At 27.5% G+C, this 20,948-nt stretch overlaps 1 protein-coding gene across 3 annotated transcripts in view; it reads right to left on the bottom strand.

The window, feature by feature from the left end:
• LOC129962732 (protein cereblon-like) overlaps positions 1-19,948 on the bottom strand; it is a 37,692-nt gene extending 17,744 nt beyond the window's left edge. The window contains exons 1-4 of one of the 3 annotated variants that reach the window (XM_056076694.1): positions 19,327-19,948; positions 7,991-8,088; positions 6,318-6,526; positions 366-530 (exon numbers count right to left, since the gene is read on the bottom strand). In XM_056076694.1, coding sequence (XP_055932669.1) covers positions 366-530; positions 6,318-6,526; positions 7,991-8,088; positions 19,327-19,366 — 512 coding nt within the window. In that variant the 5' untranslated portion in view covers positions 19,367-19,948. The remainder of the gene's footprint in view (positions 1-365; positions 531-6,317; positions 6,527-7,990; positions 8,089-19,326) is intronic. The other 2 variants (XM_056076692.1, XM_056076693.1) reach the window with 2 other exon arrangements.
• Between the last annotated feature and the right edge of the window lie 1,000 nt (positions 19,949-20,948).

Raw genomic sequence — 20,948 nt, 5'->3', positions numbered from 1 at the left:
GTAAATAGACGTCTTAATTCTTAAATTAATATTCATTTGGTACAGTTCTACTAAGTAATATAAAATAAGAGTAATCATAAATTCCTTGCAGAATGATTCTTTGTGATATGAGAGCTAAATATATTTAAATCTAATTTCAAGTAAAATGTTCAGTTATAATTTTTAAATCATCTATACAGGGATAAAAAATTATTTGATTATGAAGTATCCAACAAAAACATTTTTTAACATTGTCAACTAGAAGATGAATAAACAGTTCCTAATCAAAAAAAAAAAAAGAATTTTTTATTTATAAGCACAAATTCTTAATTAATATTTATTTCGAAAAATATATTCATAAAATTGTAATTTTAATCATAACATACCCATCAGACTGAGTTCTGGTTTCTAAAACTTCAAATCTTTGCCTTCCTTCAGCCTTAATTATTAAATTATTGACTCCAAAATCACCTTCTTCTTCACGGTATGATCGAATTTCAACTGTTGTACCAATAGTGTCTATAACATTTGTGAAGATTCTACCTGAAAACCTTTTAAAAAAAACAATATTTCCTGGATTAAATTGCTCATTCCATGTTAGTTTTTTGTATTAAATAAAAAAACTCTCTAATTTAGTAACTTAACTTTTCCCAATTGATTACAAAAGCCAGAAAAGTAAAAGCATACAAAAAAAAAATTTTAATTATATTTTTATTAATATTATGACCAAAACAGTTTTAATATGTATGTATGAAATGAAAAATAAGAAAGTAAACAATGCTTATTCACCTATTTTTGATTCATTAAAATGAGCTTACTTAAAATTAATGGCATGATATTTGGAAATATACTGTGAATGAAAATGTAAAACTGTATTCAAAAGACAGTTTTGTACATCTCTTATTTTCAACATCATTTACATTTAATACCATCAATCTTTCAATAAAGCTATTAAAATAATAAATTATTAATGCAAATCAGAAATCAGATCTAATAATGATAATCAAGAAAAACAAATTTGCCAAAATATTTTGCAAGTTTTACTCAAAAATATTAGTAAAGTAGTGGAAATATTATTAAAATTTTCATTCCATTTTATAACATTACAAAATTACAATACAAAGAAAAGTACTTCAGAATGAATCTGAAAGATCGATTAATTAACAATGTTTAATTTTAAATGCATCAAACATTAAGAAAATAAACAGAATCGTTTGAAAATGTTAACCCTAGACTTATTAATGTTGGGGGGGGGAAGCTGAAGCCTTACTTATTTGGCGGTGGGGAAAATGGAAGATTTTTTGGCGGGAAAGTTAGTTTTAATTAATAATTAAAATTCTAATTAAAAATTCAAAAAAAGGGACCCCAGGTGCACATTCCCAACCTCTAAGGTATACGTGTACCAAATTTGGTAGCTGTAGGTCAAATGGCCTGGCCTGTAGAGCACCAACACACACACACATTGAGCTTTATATATATATATATATATATATATATATATATATATATATATATATATATATATATATATATATAATTTTTGAATCAGAAGGCAGCTTTGAAGACAGTGAAGAGACTTTCGATTTTTTTTTTTTGACGTTGTTTTATTTCATTCCGGGGAGGCATGCGTTACGTACAAGCACACACACACCACAGAACGAGATGAGGGAAAGCTGATGAAAATTTTATCCCTATGAATATATACTGTGAGAATTTAATAGCGATTTCCATCACATGTCAATTACAAGTAAGGGAAACACAGGGATATTTTAGTGGAATTTATTTATATCAGCAATATTTTATCCCTTCACTCGGAGTGGGGGAAAGTGTTGGTCTTTAGCCGATTCAGCAATTTTACAAAGTATTAATTAGAAAGAAAAAGTGGATTGGAATCAGGAAATAACAGAATATTTTAGAATGAAGTTAATAAGGGCTAAGTTGAGCTAAAAATTAAGAAATTAATTAAGTTTAAATTAGATTTTAATATATATATAAACATTTATTAGAAATGAGAAAAATCTTGCTAGATAATAGCTCTTATCGGGCATAAAGAAATCCTTACTAGCAAAGTTTGAAATATTTGCATGATTGACAAATATAATGTTCACAATTTTTATACTAGACAATTGTTAATATTCTATCTTTTTCCTAATATTCTTTTTCTATAAATTTGGGTTTAAAAATGTGTTACAAAACAACAAACACAGGTACTGTTTGTCTACCTCAAGAATAGCTCCCGCCAATATGTCTACGATAGTCTGTTGCCGTGGAAACATGACCTGCTCCATTTTCAATAGGGGATTTAAAAAGAAAGGCATCCATGTTGGCTTACTGATCGCCTTGATGACGTATTGGCGATTTTTTTTAATTGCTTTATAAAGAGTGAAAAAAACTGTTTAATATATTAATTATATAATAACATTTAAACTTTTAGACATAAAAATGAAATATTAATGAATATGCAATAAAGATGAAAATTATTACAATAAAAAAGTAACTATTTAACTTTTTAATAATTGTTTAATATTTTCATAACTATTAATAATTATCAAGGACTTCAGATTATTAATACAATGACAGAACTTATTAAACTTGATTATTAAACTTTCAGCATGTATTTTCCAACAATTTCTAAGGCAAAACAGTTTTAAAAGTAAAATAAAATAAAATAAAATACCGTCTAAATTTCGAAAATAATGTTCATTCAAGCATTTCAAAATCCTCTAAATCAACTCTCGCAAGTTTCGGTTTCTTCTGAATCAAAATCATCATTGGTATCAATTTGAAATGACAGTTCGTCCACTAAATCTTCTAACAGTCCATCTTTCACCCAATAATTATTGTCAAGCTTTTCTACGTGTTTGCAATGCGCTGCCCATTCTGCCGAAGTAACTTCAGAGATAGCTGTTTGGAGAAGAGATTTCTGATTGTCCAAACTTAAATCACCAGTAACATTTCGTTCCTTTATTATTCTCTTTACAGAGGACCACACAAATTCGTTTGCGTTCAAATCGCAATGATAAGGGGATAGTCGGATAACTTCATGTCCTTCTTTCTCTATTAAATTATCAGTTTTATAGACAATTTTCTTTGGACGATTACTGTCTATAAGAGAGAACAGTTCCGCTTTTCACATTTTTTGATCGCAGGGTATTCCGTTGTTTTTCAACCAGTCTATCATAACTTTTTTTGTAGAATACTTCGTTGGAGTGGAATTTTCGATAGTCGTATGATACGGTACATTATCCATGCATACGACACTGTTTGGTTGCAAATTTGGAAGAAGTTTTTCCGACACCCATTTTTTAAAGTTTTCATAGTTCATTTACCCGTGATAGTCGCCGCTTTTTGTTGATGCTTTATATACTAGTAAAGCACCCGTAAGGAAACCCGTTGATGACCCAGCATGAACAACTATGCTCCCAAAACTGTATCATCTTGCCAACATTTCTTAAATGTCAAATTGCTGTCTACCCAAGTTTCATCAATATAGACAATTGGTCGTCCAGCTTTCCTGTGACATCTCATTTCTCTCAAATATCTGTGTCTCCAAAAAACAATATCTGATATTTCCATGAGTACTTTTCTATTATTCATGCTCTTCTTCCATCGGAAATTCATTGAATGTAAGACTTTGCAAAATGTGTCTTTTTGCCACGAAAATCCAATTTTTTCTTTCAACACGAGTAGTAATTTTCTGAGGGATGGTACTTTCCTTTCTTTTATGTAAAAGTCTTGAATTGTTTGCCGTATAACACACTTGTCAAAGTCGTCTATTTCACAGTTTCGCTCACTAGGTCTTTTACGGTGTTTACTGGGTGATTTTAAAACTGTCGATGAGCCCGATGTTGAAACTTCCTTTCTTATTTTTTTTTATTGTAGCTTCAGAAATTCCAGTTGCTTGAGAAGCCCTTTTCAGAGCTTGTGGGAGTGGAATTAACGCAGATTTCGACGAAGCTTCATTGGAACAAAATTCTGCAACATTATATACAATTTTACGTGCCTGCGATTTCAAAATTTCACCCTTCCTTAACTTAAAGGCCATCTTGCAAGTTTAGCAAAATCAATTAAACCAGTAAGGAACAAATAATTTTAAAAGCAAAAGCAAAATAAACACAAAGATAAGATAACGCGTGCAACTCTTTTAAATCCGAGAAGACGAATGGCGTGATGCAACCTTTAATTCCGCCAATTCCCTACACGCTTAATCCCCATTAGAAATGAACTAGTCTTGTTACTACAGCGACCGCCACTAGATAGACTTCTTGGCGGGAGCTATTCTTGTGATCGACAGACAGTATAAGAAAGGCATTTAATTCTATGATATGAAAATAATTAATATCCTTTAATTCAAAAGAAGAAGGTTTCCCCATCTTTAAAATCAGACATTTTAATTCTGTTAAGCATGCTGTTTTTATACTGTACATTATATGTATTATTTATTATCATGTGAGAACATGCTGTTGCTTTGGTTTGAGGTTTTTGAAGCCTCAAAATGTGTAGACAACATATTGGTGATTTATCACTTTTGTGGCATCAATTTTTCGCTTTTAGGGTTATTAGAAAATAATGCAGAAGGTTGTCACATTTGGCGATTTATCGCCAACTAAAGTTACAACTTGATTTCCAAATTATTAATTCTCTGAATTCTTACATATTGTCTTAACTAATTTAAGTCATTAACCACTTTAAACCGGTTTGAAACAATCACGAGACTATCAGATTACGTATGCATTGACATTTAGAAAAACAATGGGGATTTTTTTTTCCCCTTTTATTTTGAAATTAGTCAAGCTCCAAAACCTTGTTTATCAGCTAGAAAAATTGAAAATAAATGTTTAAAAAAATTATCATTATATCTATCTATACTTATATAAAGCTCAATGTGTGTGTGTGTGTGTGTTTGTTGGTGCTCTACAGAAAAGACCATTTGACCTACAGCTAGCAAATTTGGTACATGTATACCTCTTAGAGGTCCGGAATGTGCACCTGGGGTCCCTTTTTTTGAATTTTTGATTATAATTTTAATTATTAATTAAAAACTAACTTTCCCCCCCAAAAAATCTTTTCATTTTCCCCAAATGAGTAAGGCTTCAGTTTCTTTTCCCAACGGTAATGAGGCTACGGTTAACATTTTTTGGCCAATTATTTCAAACGATTCTGTTTATTTTCTTAATGTTTGATGCATTTAAAATTAAACATTGTTAATTAATATATCTTTCAGATTCATTCTGAAGTACTTTTGAATTAAAATAACACAGAATAAAGGAAATTAAAAATGTCTAATGCATAGCGTTACCCCAACTGGCGTAGAAAAATTCACGCGTTTGCGTTACCGTAATTGGCGTTGAAAATTCACTCATGCGCATTGTGTTCGGATTGTTGACAATATTATCAACGGATGATTCTTGATTTAAATTATTTTTAGGTTAGTTGCATGCTTTTGTAATTAAATTGTATTTATGTTAGTTATATATATTTTTTGTATATGCTTATAGTTTGAAGCACATCGGTTTTTAAGTACTTTTTTTAACCTGTTTTCGACCGATTATTTTAAACGATTATGTTTATTTTCTGAGTGTTTGATGCATTTAAAATTAAACATTGTTAATTAATCGATGAATCTGAGAAAATTTTGTTGACAAATTCTTGAGATTTTACATAAATTAAGAAAGATATTCTTTAATGCCCATAAGTTTTAAATGCTCAGTGACTCTGTTTTCAGTAATCATATTATTAAAAAAAATGCTTTGTTTTAGAAAAAAATATTATTATAATTATTGCAGATAAATCATTTCCACTTTAATTTAAAGCATAAATTGTACAGGACCTAACAGAAAATTAGAGAGATACATATTACGTTATGGTTGAAGGTTTTATAATATTATGAGTGAATTATATGACTATCAAAATTTGAAGTTTTAAAATATTTTGATGAAGAAGCTATTAAAGTAGAAATTACATAAAATATTTAATTATTAAAATTTTGACGAATCAAGATTGGTGAATTGGCTGATCCTCAAAGGTGGCTAGTATATATATATATAGAGAGAGAGAGGGGGGGATAGAGACCAATAGAGAAGTCTTGTGATTGTTTCAAACTGGTTTAAACTGGTTAATAACTTAAATTAACTAAGACAAATAATGACTTAAAAAATAATAATGATCTCACATGATAATTTGAAAATTGCAACCATAGATTTCATTTTTTTTTCTTTTATTGCAGTCTTCTCATGTGTTAACAATATATCAATACTTTTATTGCTTTACAATTAACTATTAGATTTGAAAACAAAAAAGCATAAACTAGCTAATGAAAAAAAAAAAATGTCAGATACCTGTACCTAGAGTTAATCAATCCAAATGTATGATCACTATGGATAATGTGAATCATCATTGAAATAGTTGAAGGATTATACAACTGGAGAGGTAATATTTGACCAGGAATGAGCATAACTCCAGGTAAAGTGAGTATTGGTATTGTCTGGCAACTATCATCATCCAAAACTGTTCGGCCACTCAGTTCTTCCAAGTCATTTCCAAGATACTAAATAAAAAAAAATTATTATTGACACCTCGAAACAAAATTTCTATAAATCATTTCCAGTATTACAACAGATTTTTAACAATCCAGCATTGCATCAATCTGGTCAAATTTAACTACATAAAATTCAGTAAAATCTCTATGATGAAATGGAAACAAAAAAGTTTTTAATAACATCCCATTTTACAGCTATATGATAGTTTTATTGGAACAAACCATATTCAGATGCTGTCATAATAAAGAGTTGTGATAAAATGGCATCTTCAGCCAACACAAAACTCTACAAACTACCACACCACAAAATGAATATCAAAACAAAAATTGGAGTGATATTCATTTAAAAAATTAAAGCAATGCATGAAAACATGTTAGTGATACAAAAAAAAATGAACAAAATTATGCATAAGGCAATTTTTGATGGATTAGAGAAGATAATCAATTAATAACTAATCTGATAATGAACACTTCCACACAAATTTTATGTTCAAATAAAAGACATTTATTCAGATTATGACATATCACAATGCTTTGCATGAATTATGCATTCAGAATTATAGAGATGACAACTCATGAAATTATGGCAACAACTAGGAATCAGCAACTGGAGTTGAATTTTTAAAAAATACTAAATAGCTGACTCACAGTTTTAAATCAAGAAGTTCAAAGTTTTAATGAAGAACAGTATGTAAATAAATGCAAGGGCTTACAACTGAAAATGAACTAATATCAGCATTTACAGTTAAAACTTTTAAAACTCTTTTGAAGAAATAGAGGATCTCCAAAGTGCAATTTTAAAATGGCAATCGATATTCTCAGAATTGAATAAATTTCAGAATATTTATAATGATGGCACTAAATACTTCCACAGAACTCTCTGGTGATGAAAATGCAGGACTTTATAGGAATTTTATTATATATGAACAACCATAGTGAGAAATTATATAAATATTTATTTATGAAGAATCATTAAATCAAATTAATCTAATCTATGTAGAAATATCAATTGTAAGCTGATAAAAAGGAAATAAATCTTGATTTAAAACATTTTATGTTTGGTAACCAAATGTATTAATTGGTAACTAATTGGTACCCAAATGTATTAATAATATATAAATGTTGAAAATGTATAGCTTCTTCAATTTTACACAACACAATAATATTATTTACATAAACAAACACATTATGAAGTTCTGTGCCAGTTACAGAATAATACTATATTCAAACACTAGAACAACAATGAGCAATTTTCTCTCCATAGGACAAAATCTTTAATGACATTTTTCTTTTTATATATTGTTTAATGCTGAAATTCATATCACTCTAAATAAATAATATATTAATTTAAAAAAGTAAAGATTAAAAGAAAAAATTGAAGGAATTCGTGGTTTTTAATGTGCATGAATTTTAATAAAACAACTTATTAACCAGGTATCAATTCATACATCAAAAGGAGTAAAATTTACATACTGAGTGTAAAACTGGTAATGATGTATCATATGACACAAAAGGTTCTTCTCGACGTGCCTGATCCCCTGATTGACGGGGATCAGCTTCCTCTGATGAATCTGAAACAAAATAAAAGTTAAATGAAAAGAGTACTTCTCACATCTTTATAAACAATAATAATAATAATACTCCATATTAATACTTTCTCCAAAGTTTAAATGTATTTTAGCAACATAAAAAAAATCATAAATATTTTTTCCTTAATATACTAATTAAAGAATAAATGCAAGAAAATTATAATTTAAAAGTGCTTTTGCACGACAAAGCAATTATGGTGTGAATATATTTTTCCTTTTAATTTCAATGATAATTGTATATTTAAAGAAAAAATTACAAATACCAAATTTTGATGAGAAAAATATTTAATGCAAATTTTTAAGAAAACAAGCATTATTTTTTATTTATAAAGGTGCAATCTATAATAATTATTATATAATAATCTATAATAATTACTATAATAATTAAAACTTTCTTCAAGTTTTCAACCTGTATACCACATACTTTGAGCTTGAAGGCCAGTCAAAATAGATGAATGAATATCTTGCTTGGTAATGGTGGAAAATATTAATAGTAAATTCGTGTCAATTTTGTGGCCCCAATGTATATATTATATGATTCTTCTTTTAATAGCTAATGGGTTTTAATTCACATTTAACACAGTTTTAAATCAAGAAGCTAATGATTTATTTTCAATTTTTTATATTAATTTTATAAAAATATATGATCACATTTACTTAATTTTTTAAATTGCATATAATTGGGGGAGAAAATAGCTTAAATAATAAAATTATTGAAAAATTAATTGCAATTATTAGTTAATGATTTCCTTACTTACAAATAAAAGTATTTAATTATAATTAAAAAAATTTTAAAAAATATATAAATTTCAACTAAATATAATATAAAAAATATTTTAAAATATTTAATAAGAGGATTATAACTTAACTAGTCAAATGAATAATATTTTGCAGTATTATAAATTAGGAATTTATTGAGCTATAGTTTATTTAATTATTCTAACAATACAAAGTAAGTATACAATATAGATACAATATTTTCTAATTTAAAGAATTTGTATAATGCACATATTTATTTATTTGGTAACAAGGAGATTAACATTTTTTAATTAATTTTCTGTGACCCTAAAAAATGGTTAGTCAGAAATCTGCCATTGAACAACGTAAAAATAAGAGATAAAAATAATGAAAATATAGAATTTTCTGTCCTCAAATTGTAATTAAATTAAACCTTTTTGTTTTGAAAAATCCTGTATCTTCTCAGACCTTCTCATTTGACACTGTCATTTAAAAACAAAATATAAGTAATGAGTAGTTAAAAAGAAAATATGAGTAATTATTTTCATGGTAAGTAATTATAGTAGCCTTTTATAGTGTATATTTTTTAAACGTAAAATCAAGAATAAATCCTACTAATTTTCTTTATTCAGTTCATTTAATTCATCTGACTCTTCGGTCACCAAATTCAGGTTATTAATAAAAACTCTTTTGCATTGGGAAATAAATAATTGAAAAGATTTAACAATAAGGGATTTTAAAATAATAAATCTTTTCAAAAAGTATAAAAGCAGAAAAAAAAAGTTGAGAACTGCTGATTTAGTAAGAAATATTTAACCTTCAATTAGACAATATGATTAATTTTATAATTCAAATAGAAAAAAAAATTATATAATGATAACTTCATCCCAAATATATACATAAATATTTTTAAAATGATTTCAATATAAAATTAGTATTTTCTTACTGCAAAGATACACTTGCATTGCACTTGTGATTATTGCAATATGATTATAACATCATGTTAAATTCTGAAGAAAAACAAAAAGACACTTTTTTTGGGGGGGGGGGAGGTAAAAAACTCTTTTAAGACTATATATTTCAAAACATTTAAAAATTAATAAACTTTTTCATGTTCACTTGTCAGTATTATTAATGTGTTTTAAAATCAAATTGGGGACTGGTTAACATAATTTTGAATGTATGTATTATGTAAGGATGAAATCTATGCTATACCTCACTTTCAATTTTCTACAAATTAAAAACATCCCAATACTTTCTGCACAACAGACTTTTGACTGAGGCATCAAAAAATAATTTCTGACTTCCAATCGAAAAGAGTTGTAACAAAAAAATCAAGACAAAAATTTTGTTATGTTTAATAGTCTAGCATTTGCTAATAATCAGATTACAAAAAGCAATGCAATGGAAACCAAAATACAGGTTAAAAAAAGATGATTTTACTCTTTAGTGCAATTTGTCTTGCATTTTTTAGATTAAACATCTGTAAATTACAAATATTAAAGTTTTTAATTTGAAATAAGAAGAATTAATACCTAAAATATATCAGCATAATATAATTATTAGATAAAATGTATGACTACAAACATATATGTGCATATCTGCTAGTCATCAACGAATGTTCGTACAACAAATATATCAACTTACTAAAAAGCTAACTGAACATTCAGTTTACTTCAGAACTTATTAAAAGGGTTTTTTTTTTTTTTTTTTTTTTTTTGCAGGCGAGTCAGTTAGGAAGATAAATTCTTTTTTATTAAGTGAACCTTTATCACTCTCTCGGAGGAAGAGATTCGACTTTTGAGGATGCATAATAATATTTAAAGCAGGAAATTGAACTGCATGAACCAAATACAAGTCAAGATAAAACTCCCCAATTGAAATAAGTTACAGCTTACTCTATTGCAGAGTTGCTATTGTGGTAGTAACATCATAAGCCAGATAACAACTTCCGGAGAAGAGTGTACACTTTTGGCTAGTGGCTTAGTTACTCGGCTATAAACCCTAACGTTGCGAGTTCGAATCTCAAACTCGCACATTGGTGACCCTGGTTCTGAACAACCACATGCTTCATTCAGCTGTCGTGGCTCCATCTACCGGCAGCAACCACTCACACACGCTCGCCGTCGCCTTCCATAACACTTGGCGCGAGCCATAACGCTTGGCGTGATAATCACGTTCCTCGCTCGCCATAATGCCAGGCGCGATAATCACGTTCCTCGCTCGCCATAAATGACGCGATAAACTCTACCGACTCACTGGTGGGGGACTATTGTGGTGGTAACATCATAAGCCAGATAACAACTTCCGGAGAAGAGTGTACACTTTTGTCTAGTGGTTTTGTTACTCGGCTATGAACCCTAACGTTGCGAGTTCGAATCTCAAACTCGCACACTATTAATAAAAAAATTCGTTGATTAATAAAAAAAAAAACATTGCATTTAGAAAAAAAAGGGAAAACAGTTTTTTAAAGCTAAACACATAGGCAAAATAAATATCAAAAAATTTGAAAGATAAACTTATTTCTCTTAAATCAAAGTTTACGAAATAATTTGTTTACTATTATTAAGCTAAACTGAACACACAACTTCTAACTACCCATTTTGGCTGAGCATTAATTGCATTGATGTAATGGAGCCTGTCATAAGAATCATTAGCAAAAATTCTGATTACAACTTTTAAAAATCTCCACATAAAGTATGTATTACAATTAGTCTTGATATCACCTACTTTCTTTCTGTATATTTCAAATCCAAAAAAAAAAAAAAAAGAATTATCAATAATGATTACTTTATTTATATTTAAACAAATGAACAAGAAACTGAGTGTCATTAAAATATTTAGAGTTCTATTTTTAAATTGCTCTGATAAAACTTCAGTTCATAAAACTATTTGATTTTGCTACGCATCGAAAATCTCTATTCTCTGTTTCTTTTCCAACTACTTTGTTCGCAGCGTAAAAATTCTCATTTCACTTTTAGCCATTTTTTATTTCAAATTATTAAGTTTATCTGTATTATGTTCCCTTTTCTTGTGCTCCTCCCCCACATTTTGAGATTGTAATCTTCGCTTGTCCATTTGTTAGAAATATTTAGAGGTGACATTTTTCTCCATAAAGTTCTTTTGTGATTCAAAAATTCGCCATTCCACAGGCTTTTTTTTTAATTCAGCTGAAATTAAATGTTTTCAATATATATTTCCTTCCAAGTTTTTTACACTTAAAATTTTTATTTCAGTAAAATTCCCTTTAAATCTAGTCGAGCCATAGGATTAAGTCATCAAAATGTTAATTACTTCTCACATCTTCCGATAAAACTTTTGATTCTTTTTCAATATTTTGATAAAAATTTGGCATCCTTCATTTTGCACTACGAAACACCTCAAATTTTAATGAATTACAATTCGCATTATTCAAAAAGCTGTTCAATTCTAGTAAAATAGAATCGCGTTCCTTTTTTTTTTTTTTTTTTTCGTAGATGCTTACATTTACGAAAACAGAAAGAACGTCTTTCATCTAGTTATAATAGGGCTTGCTAAACTATTCTCCAAGGATTTAAATGTTCATTCTTCTGGCAAGTGCACAAATGGGAAGAAACTTATTCAAACCGCTACAAATGATGGATATACAAAGTCTTGACATTTGTGTTTCAAATCTGTTGGCTATTTTTCGAAAAAAAAAAATTATTAGAATGCCGCTTTTAACATTTTGTCCTCAAAGAGTCCAATATAGACTTCCTTTTATATATATATATATATATATATTGAAAAATTAAAGAAATGCTATTTACAGCGTTGAGACCTTCAAAAACTTAAATTTTCAAGACACTGAACATTTTCGAACAGCCAGTGACCATCTTTTTTCATATTTTGTGCTAAAAATGGTAGAATACATAGTTTACATAAAGGAATGAAAAAATCATTCGATAATTCTGGTCAATAGCAAGAAAAACCTCCATGTGACAGATAGGATTTTTGTTGTGTTTAGCAAGTAAATTATATGATTTAGATAAATGATATTTATATGTTTTTGGTATTACAAAAGTGTCCTTAACAACATGTAAGACCAAATTGTTCATTATTTCGATTTCTCAATCAACAGCAGCTGCTTTCTCTAAGCACCTAGTTTTCCAAACATTCTTAGGAAGATTCCTATAAAAATATAATCTATAAAATTGTGAAGTATAATCCTTTCTTCTTGCTGGTAAACTTTTGAATAAATAATACAAATTAGATAAAATGGTGTTCAGAATCTCATGCAGGCTACAATTACCCACATTTATTGACAAAGCTGAAAGTTCTTTTGTCATTTTATCATTCACTAATTGAAAAATTTCCATTTATGGATTAACTATACATCAAGACATAAAATCTTCCTCAAAACAAATTTTTCCATAGAACATAAAATCTTGTAAAATAAGGACTTAGGCAGTGGAAAAGCCCATTAAAATTGAAGTCACATGTCTAATTTCAGATTCCTTATGTGGGCAAAACAGAAAGTGTAAATTCATTTGATTTGTTTAAAGGGTAATTTGAACATTTAAGAAAAATTTGATTATATGCTTTAAGATCAGCCAGCCTCTTAAACAGAAAATACAGAAGTGCCAAATACAAATGCATCCTTTCAAAAACTATATTCCCCACATTTCAAAGGTCATTTCAATACTGCATCTAAGCATTGTGAAGACAAAATGAGCAACATAATAATATCTCCATCTGCAGGGTCTGTTGATGATTCCTTCCTTAAGTGGTAGTCCTGCTTGTTTCATCCCTTATCTCTTCTTTCAAACTACAAAGAGGAAAGATGGAGATGACATTTCTTCTGTATCAACACCCTTTTCTGTTAGAAGAATTTTGAAGGCAAAACCAATAGTCCAATTGAACTGTTGAGAGAAGAGTTAAAAAAAAAAAAAAGTACATAATAGCCATTTCATTGTTTTAAATTGTTGAGTTGGTTTTTCAAAACAAATGCCTAATTTTGCACTCGAATATGATACCAGATTATGAGTGGAAGCGGTGGGAAAATGGTTAATATCAGTTTTTTTATATTTGAATAAAAAGGTTACTACACCTGAGAAGAATATTTTAAATTGAAAAGTGATAGACATTAGAAAAATCATACAACGAGCTGTAGAATGTTATGATAGCTAACTGTGCTAGGAATAAATTTTTAAAAAGGTTAAATTTGGTAAAATATTTATCTCTTTTCGATTCGGATGAAATTTTTGTAGTTCCATTTAAAAATGCGTTAACCAAAAGGAAATATCCAATAAAATTTTTTGATGAATATCTGCACTACTTTTTGAAACAGGTAAAAGTGAAAGCAAAATTTGATAAAGGAAAAGAAAAAAAAATCTTACTTAGTGGCAAGTGCTTATCAAAAAATATTAAGCAGTAGTGTTTCCGAGAGTGATGGATATTGTAGTTAAGTGATTGAATATGTTAATAATTGATAAAAAATGTTTATTTCAAAGTTAATTTTTCTGAAACTTGATTATTATTTCATCTGAAACTGTAGTGCAACATTTTTTTAAACAGGAATTTTTAAGGGAAAAGGGCTCAGCCAAAAAAAAAAAAAAAAAAAAAATGGATTTAAATTTTACTTAAGGATCTAATGAAGAATCAAGCACTTTTTGAAGGTTATGAATATAAATAATACAATTCAAGGAATTTTTAAGGTTCTTCAAGGACCATAGCTTTGAATATATTTAAAAAGGAAGGAAGCTTTGAAATATATTTAAAAACTGTTTTCTAACAATACCGACAGTGGTAAAGAATTTAAAAACTATTTTCTAACATGACTGGTACTGCCAACAATCATAGTACTTTTCTTAATTAAAAGTTCTATTTATAAAAAGAGCAATTAAAATTCAGAAGGAAACAAGGACAAAAGGAATTCAGAACTCTCAAATTAGAAAGATTCCAATGTAACCTTCTTTCCTCTAATTCCTCCTTCCTCTAATAAAAAAATTCAAAGCACACACATAAGTTACCTTAAAAATACCACAAAAAATATCTTGAGATCCCCAAAGATGACTACTTTGCCACTTTGATAATCCAACCATGGAGGATAATACTTACATATATGAATATTCACTATTTATCAACAAATCTTTTTCAAAGAATGTTTAACCAATTTTTCTAAGTCGCAATATTTTATTATCTTTATATATAAAGTAAATCTGTAAAAGCTAAGCTAAAATATATTATCTATCCAAACACATTTGGGTGCTCATCCTTTGTCTCATTCAAATGTTTATATAATCTCGCTTTTTTTTTTTTTTTTTTTTTTTTTTTTTGTAAAGATAATTTTGGTCTTCTTTCCATCATCTGGTTAGTCCAAAGTTTATGTTTTCATGAGACCACATATAAAGATTCACTTATCATGCTTATAGTGTCTAGGAATTTCCACATTCATATATGAATAATAGTCAGACTACTTGACACACATGGTAAGAAATTTTATATATCTATAATTCTAAATATCTATAATTATATAAAGATATATCTATAGTTCTAAAATAAAAAATCATATACTAAATTTCACTCATCAAACTTGTTGCATTCTCATATGAATGAATAGCATATTAATAAACAGCAAAAGTTTCAACAGATTTGATCCAAAATTTGTTACAAATCTAAAATACTAATAATAAAACCATCCCATCTATCTAGCCCAATGCACTTTTTAGTTATTATGCTTAAGTACATATTTTAGAACTTTAGAACATATAATTTCTTTAAAATACTTCAATTAAAATTTGTTGGAAATTTATAATTTTGACAAAGACATTATACCAAATTTCCCATATCTATTTAATATGTCTGAGTTATAATATTCAAGGACAGTTTTCTTTTTTCTTTTATTTCAGAAAAATCAATAAAAGTGCAAATTCATCAAAATCGTGAGGGTTCTTTTTTTTTTTAAATCAAGAAGCTATCAACTTTTACTAAACAATTTTTTTTCATTCAAAATATTGTAGCTTTTGCATTATAGCAGAATTAAATAAGCCACACTTGATATTTTTTCAATCTATTTATATCAAAAAAGCAATGTTTAAGTGAGCACATCAACAAGACAAGTTTACAAATGTTACAAATGTTCCGATTCAGAAAAGGAAAAAAGAAAAAAAAACTTTAAAAATGAATTTATTTTTTCTTACTATGTATAATAATGATATGTGAACAATTGATTTAAAAATGTAAAGAAAAACATTCAATAGTTATATATATATATATGCTTAGTTCAGAAATATTTCCTTCACATTAAAAGAAAGTAAAACAAAAAAATAATGAAAAGAATCAAGGTATGTAAAGAGAAGAAGATGGAGAAAAGAAAAACAATAGTTGTGATTTTCTTTATAGTTAGGGATAGACTGATTTTGGAACAGCCCAAGAATTATGAACACCCTTTCTCTAACACTTAGTAGTGCTTCATCAAGCATATTGACCACAGATATGACTGTTCTGTGCCAAAAATCCAACAGTCAATAGTTTTAATTTAGATAAGTTACAAGCGTTCAGGAAGTGAAAAAAAAATTTTTCTTCTCTTAATTGAACTGCGATTATAGAATGCAAAATGTAACAGGTGAATTGTTTTACTTGCAATCCTTTAAGATCATGAATTATTAGAAAGAAAATACTATTAAATGCTAGAAGATAAACTAATTATATCTAAAACATGGTATGCTGCAGCTCTACAGCTAAATTGAACATGCTGCCATAATATTAAACTTACTATTGTGTGAAAGTAGAATTTAAGATATCAATTAAAACCAACTTCAGTTACAACTGCACCACTTATAATAATTAAAACCAACTCATAATGCAATTATTAAAAAAAAAAATTGAATGACAGCCCCATACCTCAAAATTAATACTGTTTTAATTTTTTTTCTGAGTTTTTATTAATTTTAAAACAGATCCTTAAAAAGTAATTTCTTTATGTCAATCCAAGTTCTGTAGCAGCAAAATGAAAAAGAATAGCTCACACATAAAAAAATGATATTGGGTTAGTAAAAAGCCATTTTTAATTATTTTTTCCTGTAATCATATTCCACTAAATAAGGAAAAAAAGAGAGATCAATCACAAATCAAATTTTATTCTATGTATTCAATTAATAATACTCATGTAGATTTTGATTTAATATTATGAGACATTTAATTACTTTTCTCTAATACTGTTTAAATTTAAATCAAAATTAATATTATTTCTGTTAAGAAATTTGAAAAAGTAAGATTTTAGTAAAAAAAAATAATTAATTAATACAATTAATTACTTTTCTCTAATACTGCTTAAATTTTACATCAAAATTAAAATTATTTCTGTTAAAAAAATTTAAAAAAAAAGATTTTAATATAAAAATCTATTAAAAATTATCATTTCAATTAATATAACTTTTAGAATCTTTAAAATTGTGTTTGAAACCAAAAAGATATAAAAGGCAAGGATAACAATAAATTTTAACAAAGAATGTGTCTATCAAATAGACAAATGAAAATCAAAAGCAACACATGTTGCCATGGTAATGAACAAACAAACAGAGTAATTTTTAAAAACTGAACAATCTATTAAAGGAATCCATACAGATAATGATAGCTCATAAATTATTTACTGTTAAATAAAATCAATGCAATTATAAATAAGATTGATAAAAGTATCAATCAAAAAATCAAGCTTTCATCTTAAAGAGTGGCAAGTTTCTTGCCAAACATTCATTTAACTCAAATTTGGATATACAAGTAAGTACCTTCTAAGCTTTCACATTGGTGGATCTTAAATAATAAGATGTGAATCAGCAAGCATTATGTTTAGATATCCAAAAAGTTGAAATTTGGTTTTTAAAAAAAAATGTTTTCCCTGAAATAACATTTAAAAGGAAAGAATTAAAACAATTTTATACAACTCTAAACCCTTTTACACTTTATCCAGCACATTATCATTAAGTTTTGAATAAAAAAACCCAAACAATACTATTGTGATCAGATATAAGAATGTCTTTAAAATTTCCTACTTGAAGAGATTAAATTATTATAATACAATCTATGGGAACATTGAAATTTATGCCCAGACTCATTCATAAAAATATTGCAATACGTCTTTCTCCTAACTAATAAGCCCTAAGAATGCAAACAAAAAATGTAATTGTAAACAAAATACAAAAATTTTTAATAAAATATGCTTCTATTTACTATAAGATAAAATAATATATTTATTTTTAACCTCAATTTACTTTATCTTTATATCAAGAAATGATGGTGTTTTCTTTTCTAGTAAAATATAAAAAAGGGAATATTTGTGTATTAATTGCATGCCATTTAAGTATGCTATTAATTACTAAAGAACTTATTAGCAAAGGAGCTTTGACAATAAATTACTAACTTACAGTATCAAAAATGACAGTATTATAATGATCATGAGTGTCCATCACTGTCCAATTAATTAATAACAGTTTAACTTGAATGCACATAAATAAAATAGACTAAATCTATAAGAATTTCAAATATGACCTAGCACGAGTTCAGCTGTGGTTCAATGTGCTTGAGTTAATCTGGAATTGAAAGAAAGAAACAATGACCGAAAGAAAAATCTATATAGCATTCATTAATAAAATTTAAGCTTGATCTATAAAACATAATATTTCAATGAAATAATAAAGTCTGAAATAAAAAAAAGAAATGAATGAAAATAGAAAGAAATATAATATAATTGAAGGAAAGAAAAGATATATTAGTCTATGGAAATAATAATAAATACAACATTATTAAGTTTTAACATTGCACAAGGAATAGTTAAATAACATACATTTTCATAAAATTAATAATTAAAAACAAAGAATATTATGTATAATGATGGTAAATAATAAAATTTCTTATTGATATCTACTATTTAATATAATATAATAATATTTCTCACCTATAAAAGCAACATACCAGAAGTTTATTTTCATTATATCTATATTTACCCAAATCCAAGAAAGTTTATTTACAAATAATTCACTAAAATTTACAATGAGGAATCAAATTATTACTATTGTATAGTTTTGTAGAAGTTATTTTTAGAATAATCTTTATTTATAAATTAAACAACCATTCAAAAATATTGAAATTGTTTGCACAAATTGTACAAACATTTAAATAAAGATTAAAAACATAAATGTCATGATAATGAGTTAAAAATCTTTGTTAATACCAACTATCCAATTCCAATGTTCTTCATTAAAATAATGAATAACATATCAGCTTCTTTTAAGTAATTTAAAACAACTTTTGGTTTCTATACACAAGAATATTTTCCGTAGGCATCATTTTTATGCTATTTAATAAAGCTACAATCAAGCACTCAACACCACTGTTTAGAATTTACAAAAACATATGAACTGTTGGGATAAAAAACAAACACATATCTTTAAAATCACAGAATAACTAATTGACATACAATACTAGAGACCTAGGTGCTACTGAGATATGGCAAAGGTGACATACCTTTTTTCTTTTTGAAGATTTTTAAAAGATAACTAGCCATTCTTTAATATTACAAGTATCAATAGTAGCACAAATTCTCTAAAGGTGGATAAGTCGAAATAAACGAAAAAACAGGCGATGTCAAGTTGTCAGTAAACAAGTCTTCTTTACATTTCCCACTTGAAAATCACTGTCACTAACTTAATGTCACTTTCAGAAATTTAAATGCCAAATCCGAAACAGTGTTGTCGAGCACTCGAGTCAGGTTAGAAAATCGGCCATGGCGGTAGCAAGAGTCAAAATGGATTCACTGATCTCAACAAGTAAAGAAGCATGTCAAGCTGTAGCAATATATTGGATGACCTGAAGAAAACAACTAACTGGGAAATTTACCTGAAGAACTTTCAGAAGATTCGCTGGATTCATCTTCATCGAGCACACGCTGAATTCGCAAATCGATCACATCATCCATGTCGCAATGTTTGTTGACTAGCAGTCAAAACAAAACTATGGCGAATGTTGCCACTTCTACACTGGGTTTTCATTCTATGGTTTTCTTTTCAGGAAAAGGGATGATTACTTTTCAAATAATCCTTATATCCCCAAAATCATAGATGACTTTTCCCTTATTTAGGTGGCGCTGATGAAGAAAATTCCTAAACAATAAAAAGAAAGTCACGTGATATTTGTTAAATATGTTTAAAATAACACTTTATTGAATTAAAATGAAAACTGTTTTATGACTACAATTTTCAATTGAAATTATTTTATGATTTAATTTGTCATTTAAAACATCATTTAAGTACATTTGTATATATATTCACTTTTGGTAATATCATCCAGTAACACTTATGTTGTTTGTATTTTTTATCCGTTCGACTTTTTAATTCATGGAAATCGAGCAACTGATCCAATAAACCATTCTTGCATTTTTTTTTTTTTTACTTTATTGTTGGTTGAAAAATATAGTTTATTTATATTTAAAACTTTGATATAGGTACTATTGCACAAAAATTTCTTTTTATATTATTGAAGAAAAATTAAATCTTATTAAACTTTAAATGCTGAAAAACATATCCAAATTTATAAAATATAAATAGGATATATAATAATAAAATGACTTTGCTAGTATGTACAGAAGAAGTTGAACGAGATTTTAACCAATGAAACTGAAGCATGCTCTAATGAGGTAATATCAGGAGAAATACTGTCAACAAACAATGTAGTAAAGTGGAAAGTGAGAGTGCTTTAATTTGGGTAGAGTTAACCGGAGGACGTATTGGAGGATCAAGCTAGGTTCCAATTAGTGCCTGTAGACGGCGCCAGCAGTCTACAGCCATCTGTAGGCGCTAACAAGAACTATCACAAATGCAGGATTAGCTATAATAGGGGTTATAAGATTTGGCAAATAAGCACATTTGTGGCGAATTATGCCAATCTTTTTCATTTCCTATTACGCGATTTTGTTTTTTATTTTATTCCGCCAAAACTTGGAAGCGTCAAACTGTTTCGTTTCTTTTACTCTTTCTGAAACTTTACTCGTTTCTTTTACACTCTTTCAGAAATTCATCTGATAATTTTTTTTTATTTTAAATTGATTTTGATGTAAATAAATTCTTTATTATTATTAAAATGTATTTATT

The sequence above is a fragment of the Argiope bruennichi genome, chromosome 3 (genome assembly GCF_947563725.1).
Source record: "Argiope bruennichi chromosome 3, qqArgBrue1.1, whole genome shotgun sequence".
Classification (NCBI taxonomy): domain Eukaryota; kingdom Metazoa; phylum Arthropoda; class Arachnida; order Araneae; family Araneidae; genus Argiope; species Argiope bruennichi.
The sequence above is the reverse complement of the archived record's forward strand: the minus strand, read 5'-3'. Positions and strand labels throughout refer to the sequence as shown.